Source organism: Drosophila santomea, chromosome 4, assembly GCF_016746245.2.
Source record: "Drosophila santomea strain STO CAGO 1482 chromosome 4, Prin_Dsan_1.1, whole genome shotgun sequence".
Taxonomy (NCBI): domain Eukaryota; kingdom Metazoa; phylum Arthropoda; class Insecta; order Diptera; family Drosophilidae; genus Drosophila; species Drosophila santomea.
In genome coordinates this window covers 735,230-756,140 of record NC_053020.2, presented here as the reverse complement: position 1 = coordinate 756,140, position 20,911 = coordinate 735,230, and the positions used below count along the sequence as shown (strand labels likewise).

At 34.5% G+C, this 20,911-nt stretch overlaps 3 protein-coding genes and 1 long non-coding RNA gene across 12 annotated transcripts; 2 read left to right on the top strand and 2 right to left on the bottom strand.

The window, feature by feature from the left end:
- Positions 1–236: 236 nt before the first annotated feature.
- LOC120454877 (RNA-binding protein MEX3B) lies at positions 237–8,478 on the bottom strand. Of its 3 annotated transcripts, none has more exons than XM_039640447.1 (4): positions 8,437–8,458; positions 7,626–7,724; positions 6,973–7,577; positions 237–4,121 (listed from the first exon to the last, which is right to left on the bottom strand). In XM_039640447.1, the coding sequence occupies exons 3-4, from the start codon at positions 7,421–7,423 to the stop codon at positions 2,662–2,664; spliced, it is 1,911 nt and encodes a 636-aa protein (XP_039496381.1). In that variant the 5' UTR covers positions 7,424–7,577; positions 7,626–7,724; positions 8,437–8,458; the 3' UTR covers positions 237–2,661. The 3 variants fall into 3 exon arrangements, with proteins under 3 accessions (XP_039496381.1, XP_039496379.1, XP_039496378.1); XM_039640445.1 differs by lacking the exon at positions 8,437–8,458 and adding an exon at positions 7,986–8,429; XM_039640444.1 differs by having other exon boundaries at positions 6,973–7,724; positions 8,437–8,478.
- Positions 8,479–9,789: 1,311 nt separating this feature from the next.
- Positions 9,790–14,741, bottom strand: LOC120454878 (slo-interacting protein 1). 2 transcript variants are annotated; one of them, XM_039640448.1, is made up of 6 exons: positions 14,607–14,741; positions 14,013–14,498; positions 13,146–13,463; positions 11,625–12,597; positions 10,962–11,116; positions 9,790–10,505 (listed from the first exon to the last, which is right to left on the bottom strand). In XM_039640448.1, the coding sequence occupies exons 1-6, from the start codon at positions 14,646–14,648 to the stop codon at positions 10,185–10,187; spliced, it is 2,295 nt and encodes a 764-aa protein (XP_039496382.1). In that variant the 5' UTR covers positions 14,649–14,741; the 3' UTR covers positions 9,790–10,184. The 2 variants fall into 2 exon arrangements, with proteins under 2 accessions (XP_039496382.1, XP_039496383.1); XM_039640449.1 differs by having other exon boundaries at positions 10,977–11,116.
- Positions 14,742–15,617: 876 nt separating this feature from the next.
- LOC120454909 (uncharacterized protein C1orf198 homolog) lies at positions 15,618–18,123 on the top strand. 6 transcript variants are annotated; one of them, XM_039640601.1, is made up of 3 exons: positions 15,618–15,722; positions 17,067–17,109; positions 17,177–18,123. In XM_039640601.1, the coding sequence occupies exon 3, from the start codon at positions 17,203–17,205 to the stop codon at positions 18,004–18,006; it is 804 nt and encodes a 267-aa protein (XP_039496535.1). In that variant the 5' UTR covers positions 15,618–15,722; positions 17,067–17,109; positions 17,177–17,202; the 3' UTR covers positions 18,007–18,123. The 6 variants fall into 6 exon arrangements, with proteins under 6 accessions (XP_039496535.1, XP_039496534.1, XP_039496539.1 ...); XM_039640600.1 differs by having other exon boundaries at positions 17,196–18,122; XM_039640605.1 differs by having other exon boundaries at positions 15,646–15,770; positions 17,196–18,123.
- A 1,310-nt stretch (positions 18,124–19,433) lies between these two features.
- On the top strand, positions 19,434–20,904 carry LOC120454929. Its single transcript, XR_005616698.2, has 3 exons — positions 19,434–19,811; positions 19,880–19,978; positions 20,047–20,904. It is a non-coding gene; the product is annotated as an uncharacterized LOC120454929 (long non-coding RNA).
- The last annotated feature ends 7 nt before the right edge of the window (positions 20,905–20,911 follow it).

Sequence of the window (20,911 nt, the reverse complement as noted above, 5' to 3'; positions counted from 1 at the left end):
TGGTGCCAGACACATAAAACATTTTTGCGCACAAACGCCGAACAACCAATAGTAAAAATAAAATCGATCTATTTTTTTTAAAAACATATTTTAGATTACTTTTTTAATAATCCAATACGAATATAGTTCGCTTCACGATTTTTAATATAAAATACGTTTATATATTATTAACTAAATAATATTAAAATATAATAAATGACCATTATTTATATAATCTATGTTCCTTGTTTATGCTATTAAAATGTATCATTAGAGATTGTAGGTCTTCCCTAGTAGATGGGTTTAGTATTAATTTGTTTTAAATAAAATATATTACATTAAATATTCTACTCATATAATTATTAATTTAAAATATATTTATTTATTTTATTTATGCCTTCCTAAAAACACTGAGAAAAAATTTTATATCCGCTATTTGTAAAATAAAGGGCGAACTACCTGTAGACGCTTAAATAAATCTATTTTTGGCTTAAATCGATTGGCAATAGAATATCGCGTCAAAGTTTCAAAAGCTATTACTCGAAATTGCTTAAGAGATGCCTGCAGAAAGTGATTGGGGCCAGCCAGCCTTTCCGTGACCACAAACTAGAAACGCCATTTTCGCGAACGAATCTAGTATACCCTCTTACTCTACGAGTAACGGGTATAAAAATCTACTAAACCGATTTTCATCATCTAGCATTCATTTAAAGAGCATACAAAACATATTAAGACCCTATTGACAGCAATTACAAAATTTTTTTTGTAAATCCCGAATGTGGTTTTTAGTTCATCAACGACAAAAACCCTCCCGATTAAGATAATGGTTAATTTGTTGATTTCAGCCTAAAATTATTGCAAGCATTACTTACACAATTTCCGATGTCAGAGGGGATAAGATATACAAGAACCTTGAAAAATTTATGGAATTACAATTTTCAAATTTGTAAAAGTTTTTTTTATTACCTCAGAAGGCATCACTCTAAATATATGTTATATGGATTAAAATGAAACTGTCTCTATTTCCCTACAAAGCGATAAAGGATATATAAGATTTTTTAAAAAGTATGTAGCATATAGAAAGAAACGTTTTCGACCCTATGAAGTATACATATATATTTTTATTAAGGATCAATAGATAGAAAGATAGAAATTTAAGATAAGCAGTGAATGTTAGTTTGAAATGCGTGCCACGTCCACTCATTGCTAGAACTGTCAGGAAAACACTTTGTTTAGATTTTTTTAATTTTTGTCTTGACAATTTAAACCGATATGCATCTAGAATTGTAAATTTCAAGAAGTTCTTAAGTAGCAGAATAAACAAACGTAACCACGTGCAACCCGCTACATCTATTCTATAAAGCCATGCCTAATAAAAATATCGGTTCGTTTGAGTATAGTATCGTTGGCCCGTTATGAAACTTTCTTAAAAGTTTCTTAAAGTTAGACTTAATTTAAATTAAGTACCAACTTGTTATTAAAAAAAAAAAAAAAATGTCTATCTATTGCAGCTATGACAAAGAGGGTTACAAAGAGTAATATTCCCAAAATTAAAAATAAAGATCGCTTCGGACAAAGAGTACGAGAGGAAGATATATGCAAGCCACGACAGACACCTAATGGCGATTACATTCTTACTTACTTCTTTAAATCGGAACTTATTAAAAATCAATATCTACTTTCAAAAACGCTTCTATCTACCTAAAAATATTAGTAACGGGATATATCAGAAACTTTTTCATTTGCTCACTTTCAAATATTTTTAAAGCTCCATCAAATAGACATCTAAAGTGTGCCGTTTTAGTTTGTATACTACAGGAAATCTCGAGAATACCTTTTTAAAACTGGTTTGCACAGACGGACATGCCGAGGTCAGGTCGGGCGTTGATGTTGATTGCAAATGTTATACTTTATGTAAAATGTTATACTCTCTGTTGAAAACTAAATCAGACGAAAGCCATTGTAAGTTTTTAACACGGTTTAAAATGAGAACTACTGCGCAGCTGCTACAGGTTGTTTAGAAAACAAACAAAAGCCAAAACCACTTTTTGTTGAAATATGCAAAAGAGAATTCCTATTGTCGCGTTCCTTGCGACACAATAGAAAAGACAAATAAAAAATGTAAATCAACGTTTTAAAATAAAACTTTTTTAAATTCAGAGCCGTAGAAGAATCATACCTAATATTTTTTACAGGCATTCTTGTGATCAAGAATTTATACACATTATAGGTTTCGAAAGGCTTTCTGAACCTCTTACAAAAATTATTTTATACGAGTTACACAGAAAACTAATACGAAGTTCATTTGCTTATATATTGGATAGAAGCTGGGTTTCAGAAGGGTACTACCTTTTCGCCAAACGCTTAATTTTCAAAACACCTGGCTGAAACACTTGAAAAAATAAATACTAATAAGGGCGAAAGCCTCCAGAATTTAACACCATATTGTCAATTTTAATTTTAAATAAAAATAGAAGACGGTTATCATGTTTTAAAAAAAAAATGTATAAATTAAATCTGTGTTTCAGATCCCTAGACATAAATAAATTTGAAATGAAGAAATCCTTATAATCCCTAAACGTTCAACTTATGTAGACTAATAGACTTCACGGAAGCCACGACTAGATGTAAAACCGATTAACTAAAAAACAAACAAATATTAAATACTTAAAAAAACTCAAATTATCCTAAAATTCGCATTGCATGGTAGACAATAGAATTACAAACCGGACAAACAGCATCCATAGAAAGACAGATGTGATTAGCACATTCCATACAAAACATATTGTGACCACATGGAACCAAAGCAGTGGTAACATTATTTTCATTACATACAAAGCATTCACGATGAATTAAAATTTTTTCTGCGTTGGATGGCACTTGAATGGTTTTTATCTTTTGTGGGATATTACACGTAGTGGGCTCTTTAATGTGGTTATGATTTTGTTGATTTCCAGAATGTTCACCCATACCTAAAAGAGAGTCGGTAGGGCTTATTGAGATTGTGGGCGAGCAGTGAGCTGTAGGTATGATATTTGTCGGTTGGTTCCAAATACTGGGAGAGTCCCCTATACCCTCGTCAACGTCAATTGAATCACTAATACTTCTCCATATATTCAATATTTCTGGAGGTGTATTTGCGCTATTGTTGGTACTTTTTGTTGAAGTGGTAGAAGAAGCAGATGAACAAGATCTTGTTAAAATATTGGCATTACAGTTGGGATGAAAAGATGCCGATGTAGATGTGGGAGTACAGAAAGACAATGTTTTACTAGACGTAGTGCGAAAAACAATATTAGCAACATTAGCTTTGGCCAAAGGCATAGAAACTTCATTTCCAGGAAGACGTTTGTCATATATATCTGTTGCCGTTAAATTTGCTGTCATTTCCATATCAGCAAACTCAGATTTTTGAAAACAGTTACCAGTATGATGACCTTGCACGTGCTGCACTGAATTGCTTACGTTTCCAATCGTCTTCATGGAATTATTTGCATACTCCTGTGTAGACGGATGGGCATTTTTGTATATGGACGATAAAATTTCCGAATTCAAATCATCATTTAGAATTTGCGTTAATGAAGGCAGTGACGCGTATTCATTAGCCTCAGCCAAATTACTAATTTCCATAGGAATAGCATCAGCATTTCCAGATCCACTCCCAGTTCGAAGGGCAATATGAGCTTCTATTTGCTTTCGTGCAGTATCAACGTTGTCTGGCAAGCCAGTAACTTCAAAAATTGGTTCCTTTTCTCGCGATGGTGTCACAATGTAAGTTTGCGTCTCTTGTTGAATGTGTTTGATTGTAGCGCCTTTTGGCCCAACAACGAGTCCCACTACCCGATAAGGTACACGTACCTGTATGGTTACCTGACCAGGCATACAAGGGGGACCTGACATGCGAGGAACTGCACCACCACTAGAGCTACTCGCACTTCCTACATTTCCGTTGTTGTGACTTTCGCTTATAGGCTTACGTGATGCGCGAATTAAGCTAAAGTGATCAGCAGCGGAAAGAATTTCTCGTTTAGCCTTGTTTACATCTTCCTTTCGACCAGTCACCACGAACACAGGTTCCTCTCCTCGAACTGGCGTCTTAATGTAAGTGTTAGTTTTGGCTCTCAAAGCTTTGATTTTGCACCCTGAAATGGAATGTGGGTAATTAAAAAAGTAAATATATTCCACATTATTTTTTTAAGGACTTTTATCACTATGAATGGCACTCGTATTTACTTAACATATTTATCTGTAAAACAGATAAGTAACGGGTGTTTTTTTTAGAGGTATAGAACTTTAAGTTGGCATTACTGTTCAAGATGGCGACCGATTTAACAGCTGTCAAGTGATTTATTCTCAGTTTGGTTTGGCAATTCGTCATGAATAGACTCACGCCTGAACAACGCTTGCAAATAGTGCAATTTTATTTCGAAAATAATGGTTCTGTGCGGAATACGTATCGCGCACTACGTCCATTTTATCGTCGACAAAATCGTCCATCAGAGCAGTTAATTCGATTAACCATGGACCGTTTTCGCACCGCGTTTACTCTTATTGATAACTCGCATCCCCAGAGACGCCGTACGGTGCGTACAGAAGAAGCTATTGCTGCTGTAGAGCGTAGCATTGAGGAAGACCCGAATGAGTCCATCCGCCATCGAGCACAGGAATTGGATCTGTGTCCATCCACTTTATGGAAGATTTTGCGGAAGGATCTTGGTTTGCGTGCTTACAAAATCCAACTCGTGCAAGAATTGAAACCAAACGATCATCAAGCAAGGCGTAGATTCGTCGAATGGGCCCAAAACGAGATTGCTGTTGTTCCCGATTTTCATAAGCGAATTTTGTTTAGCGATGAAGCGCACTTCTGGTTGAATGGCTACGTCGACAAACAAAACTGCCGCATTTGGAGTGAAGCTAATCCTCAAGTGTATGTCGAAACACCGTTACATCCAGAAAAACTGACTGTTTGGTGCGCTGTATGGGCTGGTGGAATCATTGGTCCGTACTTCTTCAAAAACGATGATGGCCAGAACGTTACAGTCAATGGTGATCGGTATAGAGCCATGATTACTAACTTTTTCATTCCTGAATTGAACGACCATAATGTCCAGGAGCTGTGGTTCCAACAAGACGGCGCAACGTGTCACACAGCTCGTGCCACAATCGATTTATTGAAAGACACGTTTGGTGACCGCCTAATTTCACGTTTTGGACCTGTGAATTGGCCTCCAAGATCTTGTGATTTAACACCGCTAGACTACTTTTTGTGGGGCTATGTAAAGTCATTGGTCTATGCGGATAAGCCACAAACGCTAAACCATTTGGAAGACAACATTCGCCGTGTTATTGCCGATATACGGCCAAATATGTTGGAAAAAGTCATTGCAAATTGGACGTCCAGATTGGACTACATCCGAGCCAGCCGTGGCGGTCATATGCCAGAAATCATATTTAAAATGTAATGCCACAAGATTATCTTTCATGTCAATAAAATTCATGTCAATCGAATAATCCATCGTTGTTTTATTGCAATTTAAAGTTCTATACCTCTAAAAAAAACACCCGTTATAAGAAAGTATAGTTAAAAGCATAACTGTAATTTTTCTTAATATATAACCACATTCATAAATAATCATATCCTAACCCGATATAATGTTAAAGAAACCACACATACAAATGCACTTATACAAACTGTGACTTCAGGCAAGCTACTTCATTGCATCATTAACGTTAATGTAGTGATGAATCGCATGGAAGGCAACTCCTGCATTTGTATATACATATACACGAATCTCAACAAATCAAAAGGTAGCGCAATAACTAAAAGGATTTGTATTGGTACCATATAGTTCACAAAACCATTCGCTAAAAATAAAAACTAAAATTAAAACAAGAGAGAACGCTATAGTCGAGTTCCCCGACTATCTGATACCCGTTACTCAGCTAGTGAAAGTGCGAAGGAGGTCTTCAACACTGACAGTTTTTGGCGGTTTGTGGGCGTTAGAGTGGGCGTGGCAAAAAGTTTTTTGGCAAATCGATAGAAATTTACAAGACCAATACAAAAATGAAAAAATATCTAAACATTTTTTAAAAGTGTGGGCGTGGCAGCTTTGGGCGGTTTGTGGGCGTTAGAGTGGGCGTGGCAAAAAGTGTTTTTGGCAAATCGATAGAAATTTACAAGACCAATTCAAAAATTAAAAAATATTAAATTACGTTATAAAAGTGTAGGCGTGGCAGTTTTGGGCGGTTCGTGGGCGTTAGAGTGGGCGTGGCAACATGAATCGACAAACTTGCGCTGCGTCTATGTCTCTGGAGTCTGTATGCCTAATCTAAACTTTCTAGCTTTTGTAGTTCCTGAGATCTCAGCGTTCATACGGACGGACAGACAGGCAGACGGACGGACAGACGGACATGGCCAGATCGACTAGACTATTGATCCTGATCAAGAATATATATACTTTTATGGTCGGAAACGATTCCTTCTGCCTGTTACATACTTTTCAACGAATCTAGTATACCCTTTTACTCTACGAGTAACGGGTATAAAAATTAAAGGACTCATGGTTGACACCTCATTTATGAAAGTCGGAGAGCCAACTTCACCTTTAAATATATATAAAACATATACATACATATACATATGACATTAAGATCTCGACGCCTAATCACATAGGCCATTGATCCTGATTAATACGGTTAAAATAACGATTCTCTATATTGGTTTCCCTATAAATTTTTTATTCATTTTTCTACCGCTCAATCATTGTATATACTTTAAATTCTAATTCTAATCCGTACAAAGAAACAAAAACGATTGAATTTTATTTTTAGACAATACGACGTATTAAATTAACATAGATAATCCACTTAAATGCTTTGAGTACTCTATGAAATAATAAAATTTGTTAACAATTTGGAATCAAATCTCAATAGAAACAAGTGAATATGAGTTAACAAATAATATGTATATTATTTAATTTATAAAATGCTTACCCTGCCTGCCCACTATTTCTGCTACATGTTCTGAACTGGGGACTGGAACACATTCGGTCATATTTTGCGACTTTTTGGATCGATCTTCTGAACTGGCGGCGCCGGCAGTCGGTAATAGAAGGCAGTTCGGTGCCGATTGAATTGGTAGCGTGCTGTCTACTTTAGAAAATGTGTGCATGGTCATGGTCCCAATTTCAAAGTCATTTTGTGCACCTAGGGGCATTGGTAGCGGTTGAGCAGGTTGCACATAGCAATTTTGATTGTCGTTTAATCCAACCAATGATAGTTCCAACGCCAATTGCAGTGTCCTCGGATCTTCGGACAGTGGTAACGTTGATTCATTGACTTTGGATTGTTCAGACATATCGTGATGGTGTGCTGGGTTTATTTTCTGGATAGATCCTTTCAAATTAATGTTAGTAGGGATCTTCGATGTGACCTGAGCAGACATAGCACTTGGACTCTTGTACCCTTTTTGAAGCGAAATTAAAACCGGTGCAACAGCACTATCTCACAATGAGGAGAAGCTTGGTGACACGGAAGCAGATGACAAGTTGACGGATGAGATGGAACTCGATGGAGAACTGGAACTCACTCTGTTGAATCTACTTAATTCATTGGTGAAGTGTGCTGTAGACATGTCAAGGTATTACCCAGCTTTAAGCTAAAAGACTCTCGTTTGGCCACATTTGGCAAGACCCAAGTTGAATGTTAGTACCAATACATTTGAAGTTCTCCCCTTGCTGAATTTTCTGAAATATATAGAAAAGACCGAAATTGCAATTGGTATACATACGCATAGTTATGGAAGTAATAGCTGTGCAAAAACCCCTGGAATATGTCCCAGGGTTATTTTTTTGTTTTATTTAAGGCACCTTTTCTAATGTATTAGTTTCCGGTTACTGAAATAAAGTATTTTCTTTCTTATTGAATGCCCGCGACGTCTTAGCACCCAAAATACAGAATACCGCGCTTATAACCAACCCCTAACTTACAACTTTTGTGTCACTCACCCCTTGTAACTTCTTTTCTTCTCACACCCTATCTGAAACACACAACATCGAATACAGTATGAACGAGTTCATATACATATGTAGTTATGTAGACGTCGATCCTTAAATTTAATGTAACAGCTTATTGCCAAATTGCAGTGCACTAACAACGCATGTGGTGATCTCTTTACAAATTCACGATATATTTTGATCCGAATAACACTGATATCAACACCCGCAGAGTGGCCAAAAATTTACGTGTGTACACTAGAAAACTTGTTTCCCCAGGTATACATTCCTACAGTATTTCGACACGCCTTTTGTATGAAAAGATGGTAAAATGTAGAGTTGCAAAAGTTGATTAGCATATGGGAAGCGATTCTGCAGAAGAGCTGTTCTGACAGAATATACATTGGCACGACAGAGCAACTGTTTTTTATTAAGCACACCCAATTCAATAAAATTGCATTACCGGCATTTAAAGTACGATAGAGAACGCAATCAAATATATAACAGCTATCGATGTCTTGGAGATGAGAACCGGTATACTTAAATATTTTATAATAGATCATTCACACTGAACCGGTTAAGGCGTTGATTTTGGATAGATTACTTCTTGTACTAAAAAGTCATGTGTTGTTATTGTAATGAACATGCATAACAGAATTTAAAGTTTAAGAGTTAACAACATTTGTATTGCACAGTTGCTGAGCAAAATTCGGCGAGTTACAGCTTTCTTTGCGCAAATTATTTATTAAATTTTCTTCCTAAATTTAAACAAGAAATGTTTAAGGTTATATTTAACGTAAGAAAACCACATTTTGGCGATTAAATTAAAAGATAAATGTAACTCATCAAATTTCCAATACAATTTTTTTAAATTTAAATAATATAGATTTCGGGATTTTTGACTATTGACTAACTTGTAACCAATATAAATATAAATTTAAATGTAAATATTTAATTCAACATTTTGACATATATAATTTATATATTTATTTAGCTTACTCATTCGCAAAACATCAACTTACGAAATGAGTCAATTTTAGTACATTTCGCCGTCGCTTAGCACGGACTAGAGAAGAATCATTGATTCAGTAGAAATAAGATAGAATGCTAAGGTCGAGTTCTTCGGCTATCAGTTACCCGTTACTTAGCAAGTGGGAGGGCGAACGAGAAAGTTCAACTTGACAATAAATTGACTAATAAAATGACAAAATTTCAACACATATTTTCAAAAGGGCGAGGCAGTTTAGAGCGGATTATGGGCGTGGTAAACAAATTGATAGATAGATAGATAGATAGATACAAGACTAATACAAAATTTTTTAAAAATGTGGGCGTGACAGTTTCGAATGTTTTTGGGCGACAATATTGACTCCACTATCATTCTGATTAGGAAGCGTTATCGACCTTATTGGGAATTTAAGAAAAATTGGTAAAAATAGTCTTTTGGTCCTAAGGTAAATCGAAAGCAACGGCCTCGGAAAATTATTATACCCGTTTCTCGTAGAGTTGCATTTCTGACCATATAAAGTATATATATTCTTGATTTTGATCAATAGCCTTGTCGATCTGGCCATGTCAGTCCGTATGAACGTCGACATCTCAAGTTCTATAAAAGCTAGAAAGTCCAAATTACACATGCGGAATCCGAAAATTTTCTATCGATATATGCCATATGACATATGCCAAAAATGATGTGAAACTTTCCCGTTCGCACCGCCATGAGATAAGTAATGGGTATCTGATATTCGAGAACCTCGACTATATCGATTTCCCTTGTTTATGTATATTTTCACGCAAAACAAATTTGTTCATGATGTTTTTATTTTAGATAAACAATAAATTTATTAATTCCATTATAATGTTATGATATTCCGTACATAATCGTGCCGCCATCAACGAAGACTTTATGTAATGTTGGGATTATTTTAACAAATAACTAGTATAGGAACAATTCACAACGAAAGCCGATACAAATTTGTTGTGAATATTTAAAGGACCTTCATAACGCAATAATTCAATTCACACAACAAAAATATCAAACCTACATAGTTAGATTATCCAAATTTTAAAATGGAATTATAAAAATCTTTGTTGTTATAATAACAATAAAATAAGATACAATTTTTGGACAGTGAATCCCATTTGTGTTCTTAAGACTGTAGTTAAAGCTATGTAATATTTAAATAGTACAAGAGGAAAGTGTTACTATGGCTATTGTTGCTGTGCCTGCGTCTGATGATGCCGCCTCTCTCGAGCCCGTTCGATATGCCGCTTACGTTCTTCTTTCGTCCAATACCGACCTATTTTTACTTCTGATACTGTATCCTCCTCCGTTGTTGTGAACTCGTTGCAGCGCATATTTTTTCGAATCGCAACTTGCGGTCGATTACGTACTGGGCGTTTAACTATGTACCGCGTTCCATCTGGTCGTCTTTTAACCTTCCATACCATGGGAATGTCCTCCCCACTTTTACCGTTAAGCAATGGAGAATTTTGTTGTAAGCTTGTTGAAATATGGCATCTGTTTGCAACCTACACAAAAATTAATTACATTTTCTTTAAACAATTTTGGTAACCAAATATATTTAATGGAATGCGTATTTTATCAAGTGTAAAAATAAAGTCAATTTATTTACTTGAATGCTTACCGTCTTTTGCAAGAACGGACAGTTTTTTTGGTGTATTTGTATTTGTATCGACGTTTTTTAAAATACTTTTTTTTGTTATACATTTTAAAGCGTAATAATATATAAATTTAAAGAATATGTGTAACATTCTAACGAAAATGTAGATGTAACTCTTATTCAACTGTTAGCAAGTGTTATTGTTGGCAGAAATTGTAGTTGTAAATATAGTCGCTTTGTTGAAATTTTCTAATGATACAAATTGATGTACATATGTATATATAAATTCATTTTAGGAACGATCCGATCCAATCTCCTACTAATAATACCATTTTACCATATTTACTATTTAATTTGCACTTACCTCTTGACTACTTACAAAGTGGTAACTACTTAAATTTGGGGCGTTAAACTGTGGACAATGGCTACAGGAATCCTCAGTTTGTTTAACTCTTAGTATTTCAATGTCACTTTTAAGTGGATTGTTTTCATTTTCGAAGCCAACGCTGTGTTGCTTCTCTGAAATAGAATATTTATGGTAATTAAATAACATTCACGAGAGATCGTTTTCAGTTTGTAAATCTAATAATTAAGAAGCAGAAAATAAAAATGGCATAAAAAAATAGATAAATGGTACATTAAAAATAGAAAACGCTATATACAAAAATGCAATAGTCAAGTTCTCCGACTATATGATACCCGTTACCAAACTAGTGGTAGTGCGAAGGAAAAATTTTCGAAGATGTCGACATTCATACGGACAGACAGACAGACGGACGGAGATGGCCAGATCTGTTAAACCTGATCAAGAATATACTTTATATGGACGGAAATGCTTTCTTCAGCCTGTAACATACTTTACAGGATTGAAGATACTTTTCAACCGGTTACTAACTTACAAGATTGTAAAAGAAAAAGGGAAAGGTTTTTAAAAACGATAATCGGAGCACGGCTGATATTTCAGACACTACCTATTATCTGTAATTAAAATATAATTGTTATTTTTTCCTTAACTTAAATAACCTACCGCTGACATATGCTGTTGGCAGATTGGAAGAACAGAGACCTATACGGCCAGACTTGCCGAATGGTAATAGCAGCATACTGCTTACAGCTGTGGATTCCAAGTGATCATTGTGGCCATTAATAGCTGTACTTTCAAGTTTGCGACCTGTGGCGATACCATCATCAGGATTTGTTGTGTTTTGATGGGGAGAGACGCTATTATTTGAGCCACCAGTGTTGTAGGCACTTGAGGAGTTATCGACCTCTTCGCCAGGAGCTGCAGGGTTTCCAATAACAACATTATTTGGTCCATAAGCGCTGTATGCCACTCCACTACTGCTGGATCCGCTTGTGTTGGTTAATGTGCTCCGTAAGGTAAAAACACGACTACAAGAAGGTTGCTGTACTAGTTTCAACGGCGGGGGTCGACCAACTAGAGTGTGTCTAGTTTTTGGGTATTGTGGCTTCAAGCCCAACCACTGGGCGACTCTTTGAGTTTGTTGTTGCATTGTTGTTTCTAATGTTTCGACCGTTCTCGATGAACAAGAATCTATCGACGTCTTGCCGTTTGAACGTTGGTACGGTGAACAATATAGTGGTTCACTTTCAGAATCTTCTGGAATGGTCTCGTAAATGTGCTCGCTTTCGTCGTATTCATATTTCAGATGAACTTCATTTTGGCTTAAAGATTGATTGAAGCTTTTTCGGTAATCAAAGTTTGCATTCGGGCGAAGCTTAATTTTATTACACGACTTGGTAGATTGCTCAATGATATTATTCGACAATGATATTTTAACATTTGAATCAGACGAGTTCTGTTCTGATGGTATTTGATAGCATTTGTCAGATTGCATGGCGGATTCATGGGATAGTTCTTCCATAGACTGGACGTGAGTTAATAAAACCTTATCCAATTTATCCACTACATTTGTATAGTCATCTGGCAGAAATGTATTAGCATACTCAAAATGTATATCTTCGTCATCATCGTCTTCCTACAAAATTTGGTCCAAAATATTGCAACCATTTAAAACAATTACACCTTAAAATTTTGTGCGTTGCCTAACTAAAACGGTTTCTATCGATTTAACGCTGTTACTCAACGGGTCACACAACTGTAGGCAGTTTTTTTTTGACTTGTTTCAAATAGTTTTGTTTTAGGTGGGTTATTACCCATTTCTTTTTTGGGCTACAATTCGTGTTTTTTCAAACATTTCTATATGGGATGTGGTTTATAATTTATCTTATTTGGGTTGAGCACCTATTTTTAAAATACTTTAGTAAACGTATGCGACTTTGACCATGAGGTAAAGAAAACTACACTTTAAGAAAAAACATTATTTATCATTTGACCAACCCAATCATTTGATTTCATTTAAGGATGTTAATTTTGAACGGTATTAAATTCTACAGTGGTATATCTCGTTACTATAGGGAATTCAAATGAAACCGTTTTTATTAGGGAACTTGGTAAGTTCTGAAGCGTTCACTTAAATGTTTAAGAACTATTTTTTTTATTGTATTTTTATCAATTTTAACTTACAGGGTATAGAATTCGACTAACTAGTAGCGTTACTGATGTACTACTCCCGGCTATCTGGGTTTCGAACTCCTCCTGGTTTTTGACATCCAAGCCGTTAATACGAAGAATCTGGTCACCCTGTCGCAGGCGCCCATCTCGATAGGCTATACTTTCCGGTTGTACACCACTAATGAACACGTCCTCACTCTGTTCTACGTTGTTACGCAGTATGTCACCTTTATTCGAGTCGATGCTTGATTGCTGAAGCCCAGAAGAGGTAACAATAAGCCCAATTTGATTGCTTCTTGAATGCTCAACACCTTTAATAAGCGTTACTTCCTGTTGAGTATATAACAATACTATTATTTCTAAGCCCAATATATCTTAGGAACTGATCATTTTAGGAACTCCTATACATCGGCTTTTTTTAGATAACAAAAATATTTGTGTAGACGGCCAATACCTACGAATCAAACCACCGGTGTACAAAAGGCGACTTCCTTTTATTATGCACAAATTTCAAATTATACTCTTTTGCATCTTCGATTTTTATTATAAGATTTCAAATACTTAAAAAGAATAGAAGTGACGGAGTGTTTCCCCGTGGCCCGGTCTTTTGAGGGGGGCCCGGATTTTTGACGGAAACATAACTTATATCATATAAGGGCGACAGGGGGGGACGGGGTGTTTCCCCCCGGGGCCTGTATTCCCTGTCGCCTGGCCTGTATATAGCTATTCTTTGACGATACTCATTTAAGAATCATTATTTTTTTTCGTCTTCGCACACACTGCACTGCTTCGTCAGTACGTGTTCTGCCGTCTACAGACGAACCAGACAAACCAGAACAACTAATTTGTGGCACTCCTGGAGTAAAATATATTAAATACCTCAATGTCAATTTCCGGTTCCAAGCATTGTTCAAACAAGTGGTGTTCATGCTCTATGAAGTTGTCGGTAATCGTGTGAACCAAATCTCTATCCTTTAGAACGTCCGTGTCCACGATTGTTTGGGTTTGAGTTTCCTTTGATGCTGCTTGTGAACCGCCCAAACGATCATCGTGACTTCTAGCCCGTAGAGTCAAAACGACGGGAGTATTCGTCTCGGTTCCTTTCAAAGGTGTTGATGGATGTCCTTTTTTTTCTTGGGAGGCACTGATAGTTGTGATCGTCGCTTCTGCTGAATTTTCAGTTAGGACAGAAAGTTCTTCGGGTTTATCTAATTTTGATATTTTGGCATTGGAGCCTTGTTTTAATTCTAAATCTAATGCATTGTTTTTCTGTCGGCATAATTCAACAACAATGGTTTCTTTAGCTTGAAGGAACTTTTGAACCGCTTCATACCTCGACAAATGACTAACATCGTAACCATTTATCTGAAACAGAATATGTGCATTTTGTAACGCTAAAAATACCAATTTCACGCTAATGGAACTATTTATGGTAAAAACATGGATCTTAGTCCTACTTTATATTGAACTTACTTTTAACACAACATATTCGTACTCAACGTCGGCAATACTCATAGTGCTGCCTTAACATCCAAAACTTTTATTTTAATTTCATTTAATTGTATACATATTTTTTCGATAGTGTGGCCAAACCTTTCGTTTTCATTTAGGTCGTTTTCTATTTAATAATATTGTAATCGATTTTCTTAAACAATCGATGACAAATCGATGGAAACCGTTAACAAGTTAAGAAATTTCCCCGGATATGCAAATTTACAATACACCATATCGTTGCAATACATCAAGTTGGAATTAAATGTGGTGAATTCGATATTATGGTAGAGGTTTGATTTTTTCTTTGGTTGTATCAACACATTTTATAATCCTTACATAACTAAAATTTTTTGCTTCACTACTCCGCCCGATTCTTGAGTATGTATACCCGGTTTAAAGTCCACAATATGAAATTGATTCGAATCTCTATAAAACGATACAATAAATTTATGTACTGTTTTCTAACGGTGCCTAGGTGAGGATGCCAGCTTTAATATACCTTTTTATTCCAGTGGACTAATGGTAATTACAAGGCCTTACCGTCCTTGGCCAACAGTTGCACGGTGCTTGTAGAAGTCTTTATTTGTAATCTTATTAAAATCACTGTAAATCCCACTTTTGCCTGACCCTCAAGGGGGGAAAAGTGGGCATTGTTACAAACCACTTACAAACAATAGCGAAATAATCAATAAAACGCCAGCGTGAGCAATGATATTTACGAACAAAATACCCAGAACATAACATTTTTCATATCACCATGGGTTTACATGGGATACATTTATTTGTCTTACTATTTTTTTCCGTGATTTTTTATAACCGTAGGAGAATCCAGTGTGCGTACCCACTCTAAGGAGTCAAATCGTTGTGGGGTTTCGTATCAATTTTTTGCTTAGTAAATCAACCATAACTATTAAATGTAATAGACACATTCCGGGACTGTGTGAACATAATATAATAATTTAAAATCAAGACTTTCGATACTTTTAACGTGATCTATCGACAAATGAGCATTCCCAACACATATATATTGAGTTAAAGTCGGCAGAGCAAAATTCGTATCTATTGTTGTTTGATGTTTTAATCGGGAAATTCAAAGTAATTTTGCTAATTAAAATAGAATATTTAAACTTCAGTTAAAAGATCGTAAATATTGAATTGAACAACAGTAACAGCCGGGTGGATATAGCCGTTTCTAGTCTGTCTTTTAGAGCTACACTCACTGTCATAAGTCTGCGTACATCCCCAAAAAACTGAAAATGAAACTTTAAACACACATGGTAATTAAATAATCTTCCTGTATGCAGACTTTTGCGTGTACACTTTCATGTAGTTTTAAGTTGAAAATTTAAAAAAAAATTGCTAATTATATGCATAACTGACCAAACCATTTGTGTTTAAAGTTTCATTTTCAAATTTTTTGGGGGTGTACATATGCATATGTCGGAATGACACGGAAAAAAAGTAAATTCGTTTTCCACCCGGTACTCGTAGAGTAACAGAGTATACTAGATTCGTTGAAAAGTATGTTACAGGCAAAAGAAACCGTTTTTCAGCAAATAAAGTATATATGTTCTAAATCGATCAATAGGCGAGTCGATCTGACCATGTCTGTCTATCCGTCTGTATGTACGTCAAGATCTCAGCAACTATAGAAGCTAGAATGTTTTGATTAAGCATATACAGTTTCCAAAGCCATAGTTTTAGCCACGCTTACAAACCGTCCAAAGCTGCCACGCCCACGCTTAAAAAATATTTTGATTTTTTTTTTACATTTTTGTCAAAAATCGTTTTGCTACGCCCACTCTAACGCCCTCAAACCGTTAAAAACTTTTAGTATTGAAATTTCTCGTGCGCACTTCCATTAGTTATGTAACGAATATAGCATTCTTGACTATAGCATTCTCTCTTGTTATGATCTATAACCGGGTGGAAATGGAACCGTATAAGCGCCTCGTTCTTATATTAATCATGGGCAGCGCAAATTTGTTGCCAAAGGTTGCCTGTGGCGTGGCAACCGCCCATGTCCACACTCTTGAAATATTTTTAAATTGTTTTCTTTTGCTGTTTTTCCCAACAATAGTCGGGGAACTCGACTTTCTTGTTGTTTAATGGTATTATATAATGGTATAAGCAAACTATTTCCGGAAAGTGGTAAAAATTTGCCTAGCCACCCGAATTTTAAGCAACACCCTCGTGTATTTGTAACTAGATCAAATAGGAATAAGTTCCAAAAAGAATTAATAATATCCTGTGGAATTAAAAATAACTAATAATTAGAAAACTGTTGGGCTACGTCGCTAAAATAGTATTAGTTTTGTAGGTATTCGAGATATTTCTGTTTTTTTGCTAAATTAAGTTTAAAAACTTTTTTTTGAGAGCCGTGAAATTTTAAATATTTTTCAAGAATTTAACTAACTAAATCCCATTATTCTATTTCAGAAGGATATCTAAGGCAATGCCCATTGTATCTATTCAATAGAAGGTTCGCATATGAAAAACACTAAATACATATGTACATACATACAAACAAGTATGTTAATAATAAGTAGAAACGCAATGTACTTCCAGATTAAAGATGGCAACACATGATGGGGCTCAGTCATACTTCTCACGTCTTAATTCTATTTCCGAAAAGATTACCTTCGATCTAAATAAAGTTAAATCTGCACATAGTCAAGATGCTTGGCTTGCATTGACTTTAAACGAACAGGAAAGAATATTGAACGACCACTTAATAGATCCTAATATATTTTCTAAGTACTGTCATAAGACTGAAGAAAACTATGCGGCACAAGAGCCGCAAGTACGGACTGAAATTAGTAAAAATGATTACCGTAAATTTTGTTACAGAGACATTGTTTATTTATATAACGGCGAAGATTTGCACACATATAATTATCAAAACGTTGGTTTAAAAATATTAAAGGATGAAAACACAGAAAATTTTCGGGATGAACATTCGTTTCCATTTTCTTTTCGAACCAAATCACAAATTAACATTGTATTAAAAGAGTTAAAATGTCTTGTCGAAACTCCCATTGGCGTTAAAAAAGCCATTAATTTAAAAGTAAAGACAACAGATACAAAAATACCAATTCTTCAAAATTATTCTAATGATAAGATTGACATTAATCTAACGAAAAAAAAGATTTCTATTCTTGAAAAGTACCCAAAAAACCAAGGTGCTTATATTGACGAATATATTGAATCTAATGAGAAAATTCAACTACTGTTTAAATGTGGATCGAAAAACAGTATATCTAATGACTTGTCTGATTATGAAAATGAATTTAAAGATGTTCGTCAAGACGAAAATACAAAACTTTTATCCCCTGAACTTAAGATACCTAAGGGTTTTGATTTTCTTAGTAATTGGTAAAACAATTATCGAAGGAGGGCTGTTTTTTATAAAAAATCATTTGACAAAAAACACCAAAAAATTACAATTGATCTTTCGTAAGTCCAAATTTTGTATTTAATATTTTTATAAACATAAATTATTACAGGTTTTTATATTTTTAAACATAGTTTAATTAAATAAAAAATATATATACATATCATCAAATTTTTGTTGATTATATGACACAATAATATTCCTAAAAGGCAGTTTAACTGAAAAGTAAGCTTTAAGGATAGGGTTAAGAGCTTCCGATTAATTTTATTTTTAATGTATTTAAAAAGGCCGATTTTTAGTTCCGTTGTAATGGCACAACAGCACATCTTAATTCAAAAATATTTAAAAAAAATGGATTACATGGGCACCGTGGTTTTTAAATCTATTCTAATAGTCGATCACACTTTTTCCGACTATTATCGGTCCTGTCCATTTTTCATTTCCGATTTCTCAAAACCTGTTCAAGATCTAACTCCAAAATAATCTTTCCTTGTATACTTCCGAATGAACTTTTTGGAATTTTGTTGTCAAGCATTCATCTACCGGTTTTCTTAACACGAAAACTAGATAAAAAACCTTCGTTTTTAAATATTCAATTTATAATCCTATAACGTTTTTTGTATGTGTATTTTTATCATATTTCATTTATGAATAATTATTTTATATATGCAACTCAGACAAATGTTGATTTCAAGCTTTACAAATTTATCACCGTCTTGAATTTCTCTATGAATTGCTTAAAATGGCTGAGAGTTATATTAGGTTGGTATTTAATTGAAAAAGTACTAATTTAAACACAACGTAGCCAGCTGTGTAAACTGGGTATTACTAAAGATTGGTAACTATCGATTGGCTCAAAAAAAATATCGGTCATCTACCTAGAAAGCCAGTTGGTCCAGACAAGTGCGAGCGAGAGCGTAGTATTGCTACATTTTTATTTAAACGCGTGTGTTAAAATGAATTAGCATGAGTGTGAATGTTTTTGTGTGCGTACTCATCCGAAAACAAGCGCTTTGTCATTAAAATAAAAAGATCTGCAACAGCTAGCCACGGACATATATACGGACTACAATCTAATGTGTTGGTATAATCTTCCTGCTCATTTAAAATAAAGCAATATTTATGTGTGGCCAAATACGGCTTAATACGATCAAAGGCGAAAAATTCAGACATAACCTAAGTATGCATAACCTAATTGGTCGCAAAAATCCAAGCAAATAGTTTCAGGCATACGCATGTGTGTATCAGTACAGAATAAATTCTTTTCGCTTGTGTATCGTGCATTGGAAAAAGTTTATATATACATATGTTCCAGTCCAGAGTTGCCACGCTTTAAAATTTTTTACATAATGACGTAAAGCGTCTATGAATTGAAATGTTTTGCATTTGGCTTAAGGTTTCTAAAACTAACTGTATTAATTTAGTTTAAAGTTAAATTTAAAGCGATGTACAGATTATATTTGCATTAGCCTTTACACCCTACTTTACCATTCCGTGTGTGAATTTCGACTAGGTGGCAATATTACTAACAGCAATATCTGTATGCGTTTATTTAATACACTAGTAACTGCCGTCCTCATCGTCGAACGTGCGCCGAAATAAATATTCAATTACATCGAAATAGAATTAATTTTGAGTAAAATCTGTTTTCACCTTCAAGATTAATATTACTTCTAGTTTATTTTGTGAAATATGGAAAACTTTATTTGAGTGCCGAATGTGTGTATGTTTTACAACACATACACACTTTGTGGAATCGTCAAAGTGGCTTGGCATGCATACATACACAGGTATACATGTATATTTATATGTATAAATATATATACTTATATAGAGAAAATCATCTCGCTCGGTATAGGCAAAATTTCTTGCCAATATTTGGCGGACGACACGAGTGTTCAATCTTAATATAAACGCAGCTGCTGGCAATGGATATTATTTTTCAACCCTCTCTTTGGTAGGTTCTTCTTGGATCTCCATATTGTGATTTTCTCAGGTTTTCGTTTAAATTTTCTTCTAATAAAGCACACACGCGAGTATACTATGTAATATACTACTATGGTACAATGTCTTCTCTACATATGTATGTAGTAGCGTACCGAATGTATTAATGTATATATATATATATATATAAGTATTATACCAGTATATATATACAGGTTGTGTAAACTACATATGGAATTTTAAGTTTATTTGAGCCCAATTGCAAACGAGAAATTAGAAAAGGTAGACTTAAAATAGGGTGCTTGCGTCAATGATGGCTGCCTGCCCAGAGTTGTCAAATTCGTTTTACATGTATACAAATGCGTATGTGTATTTATATACCATTGGTGTCGTGTTTTTAATTTTTAATTTTTGATATACAAATGTTTTCCACACCTGAATTTTTCGTTAATATGCGCCTGGGAAACTACCGGTTTGGCAGTAGCCCTGGTAGTGCACCGATCGCCATATTCATTTTATTTTTATAATTATTTATGTATGTATGTACATATTAAGTCTACATTTGTAAATACAATTTTATATGTTCATATATCTTAATCACTTGTTTTTGAATCGATAATATTCAATTTTTATTATTTCTTCTATAGATAATACTATAACTTCAGTTAAAAATCTGTAGATATTGATATTTTTTTTTTCAAACTGCTTTGCAAATATCAAAATTTTTAATTTATTTTTAACAAAAACTAACAATAGGAAAACTGTAATGCATTATTGGTAAAAACAACATGCATGCTTATTCTTGACTGTCATTTAGCTTTTATATATCCCGACATCTGTAAATATATACTATTTAATCAAAAGAAGAGGGAACAATTTAGAAATTTAAACAAACTTTATATAGAATGTATATCTTGTATTGATAATAATGGATGTTGTTTCTATA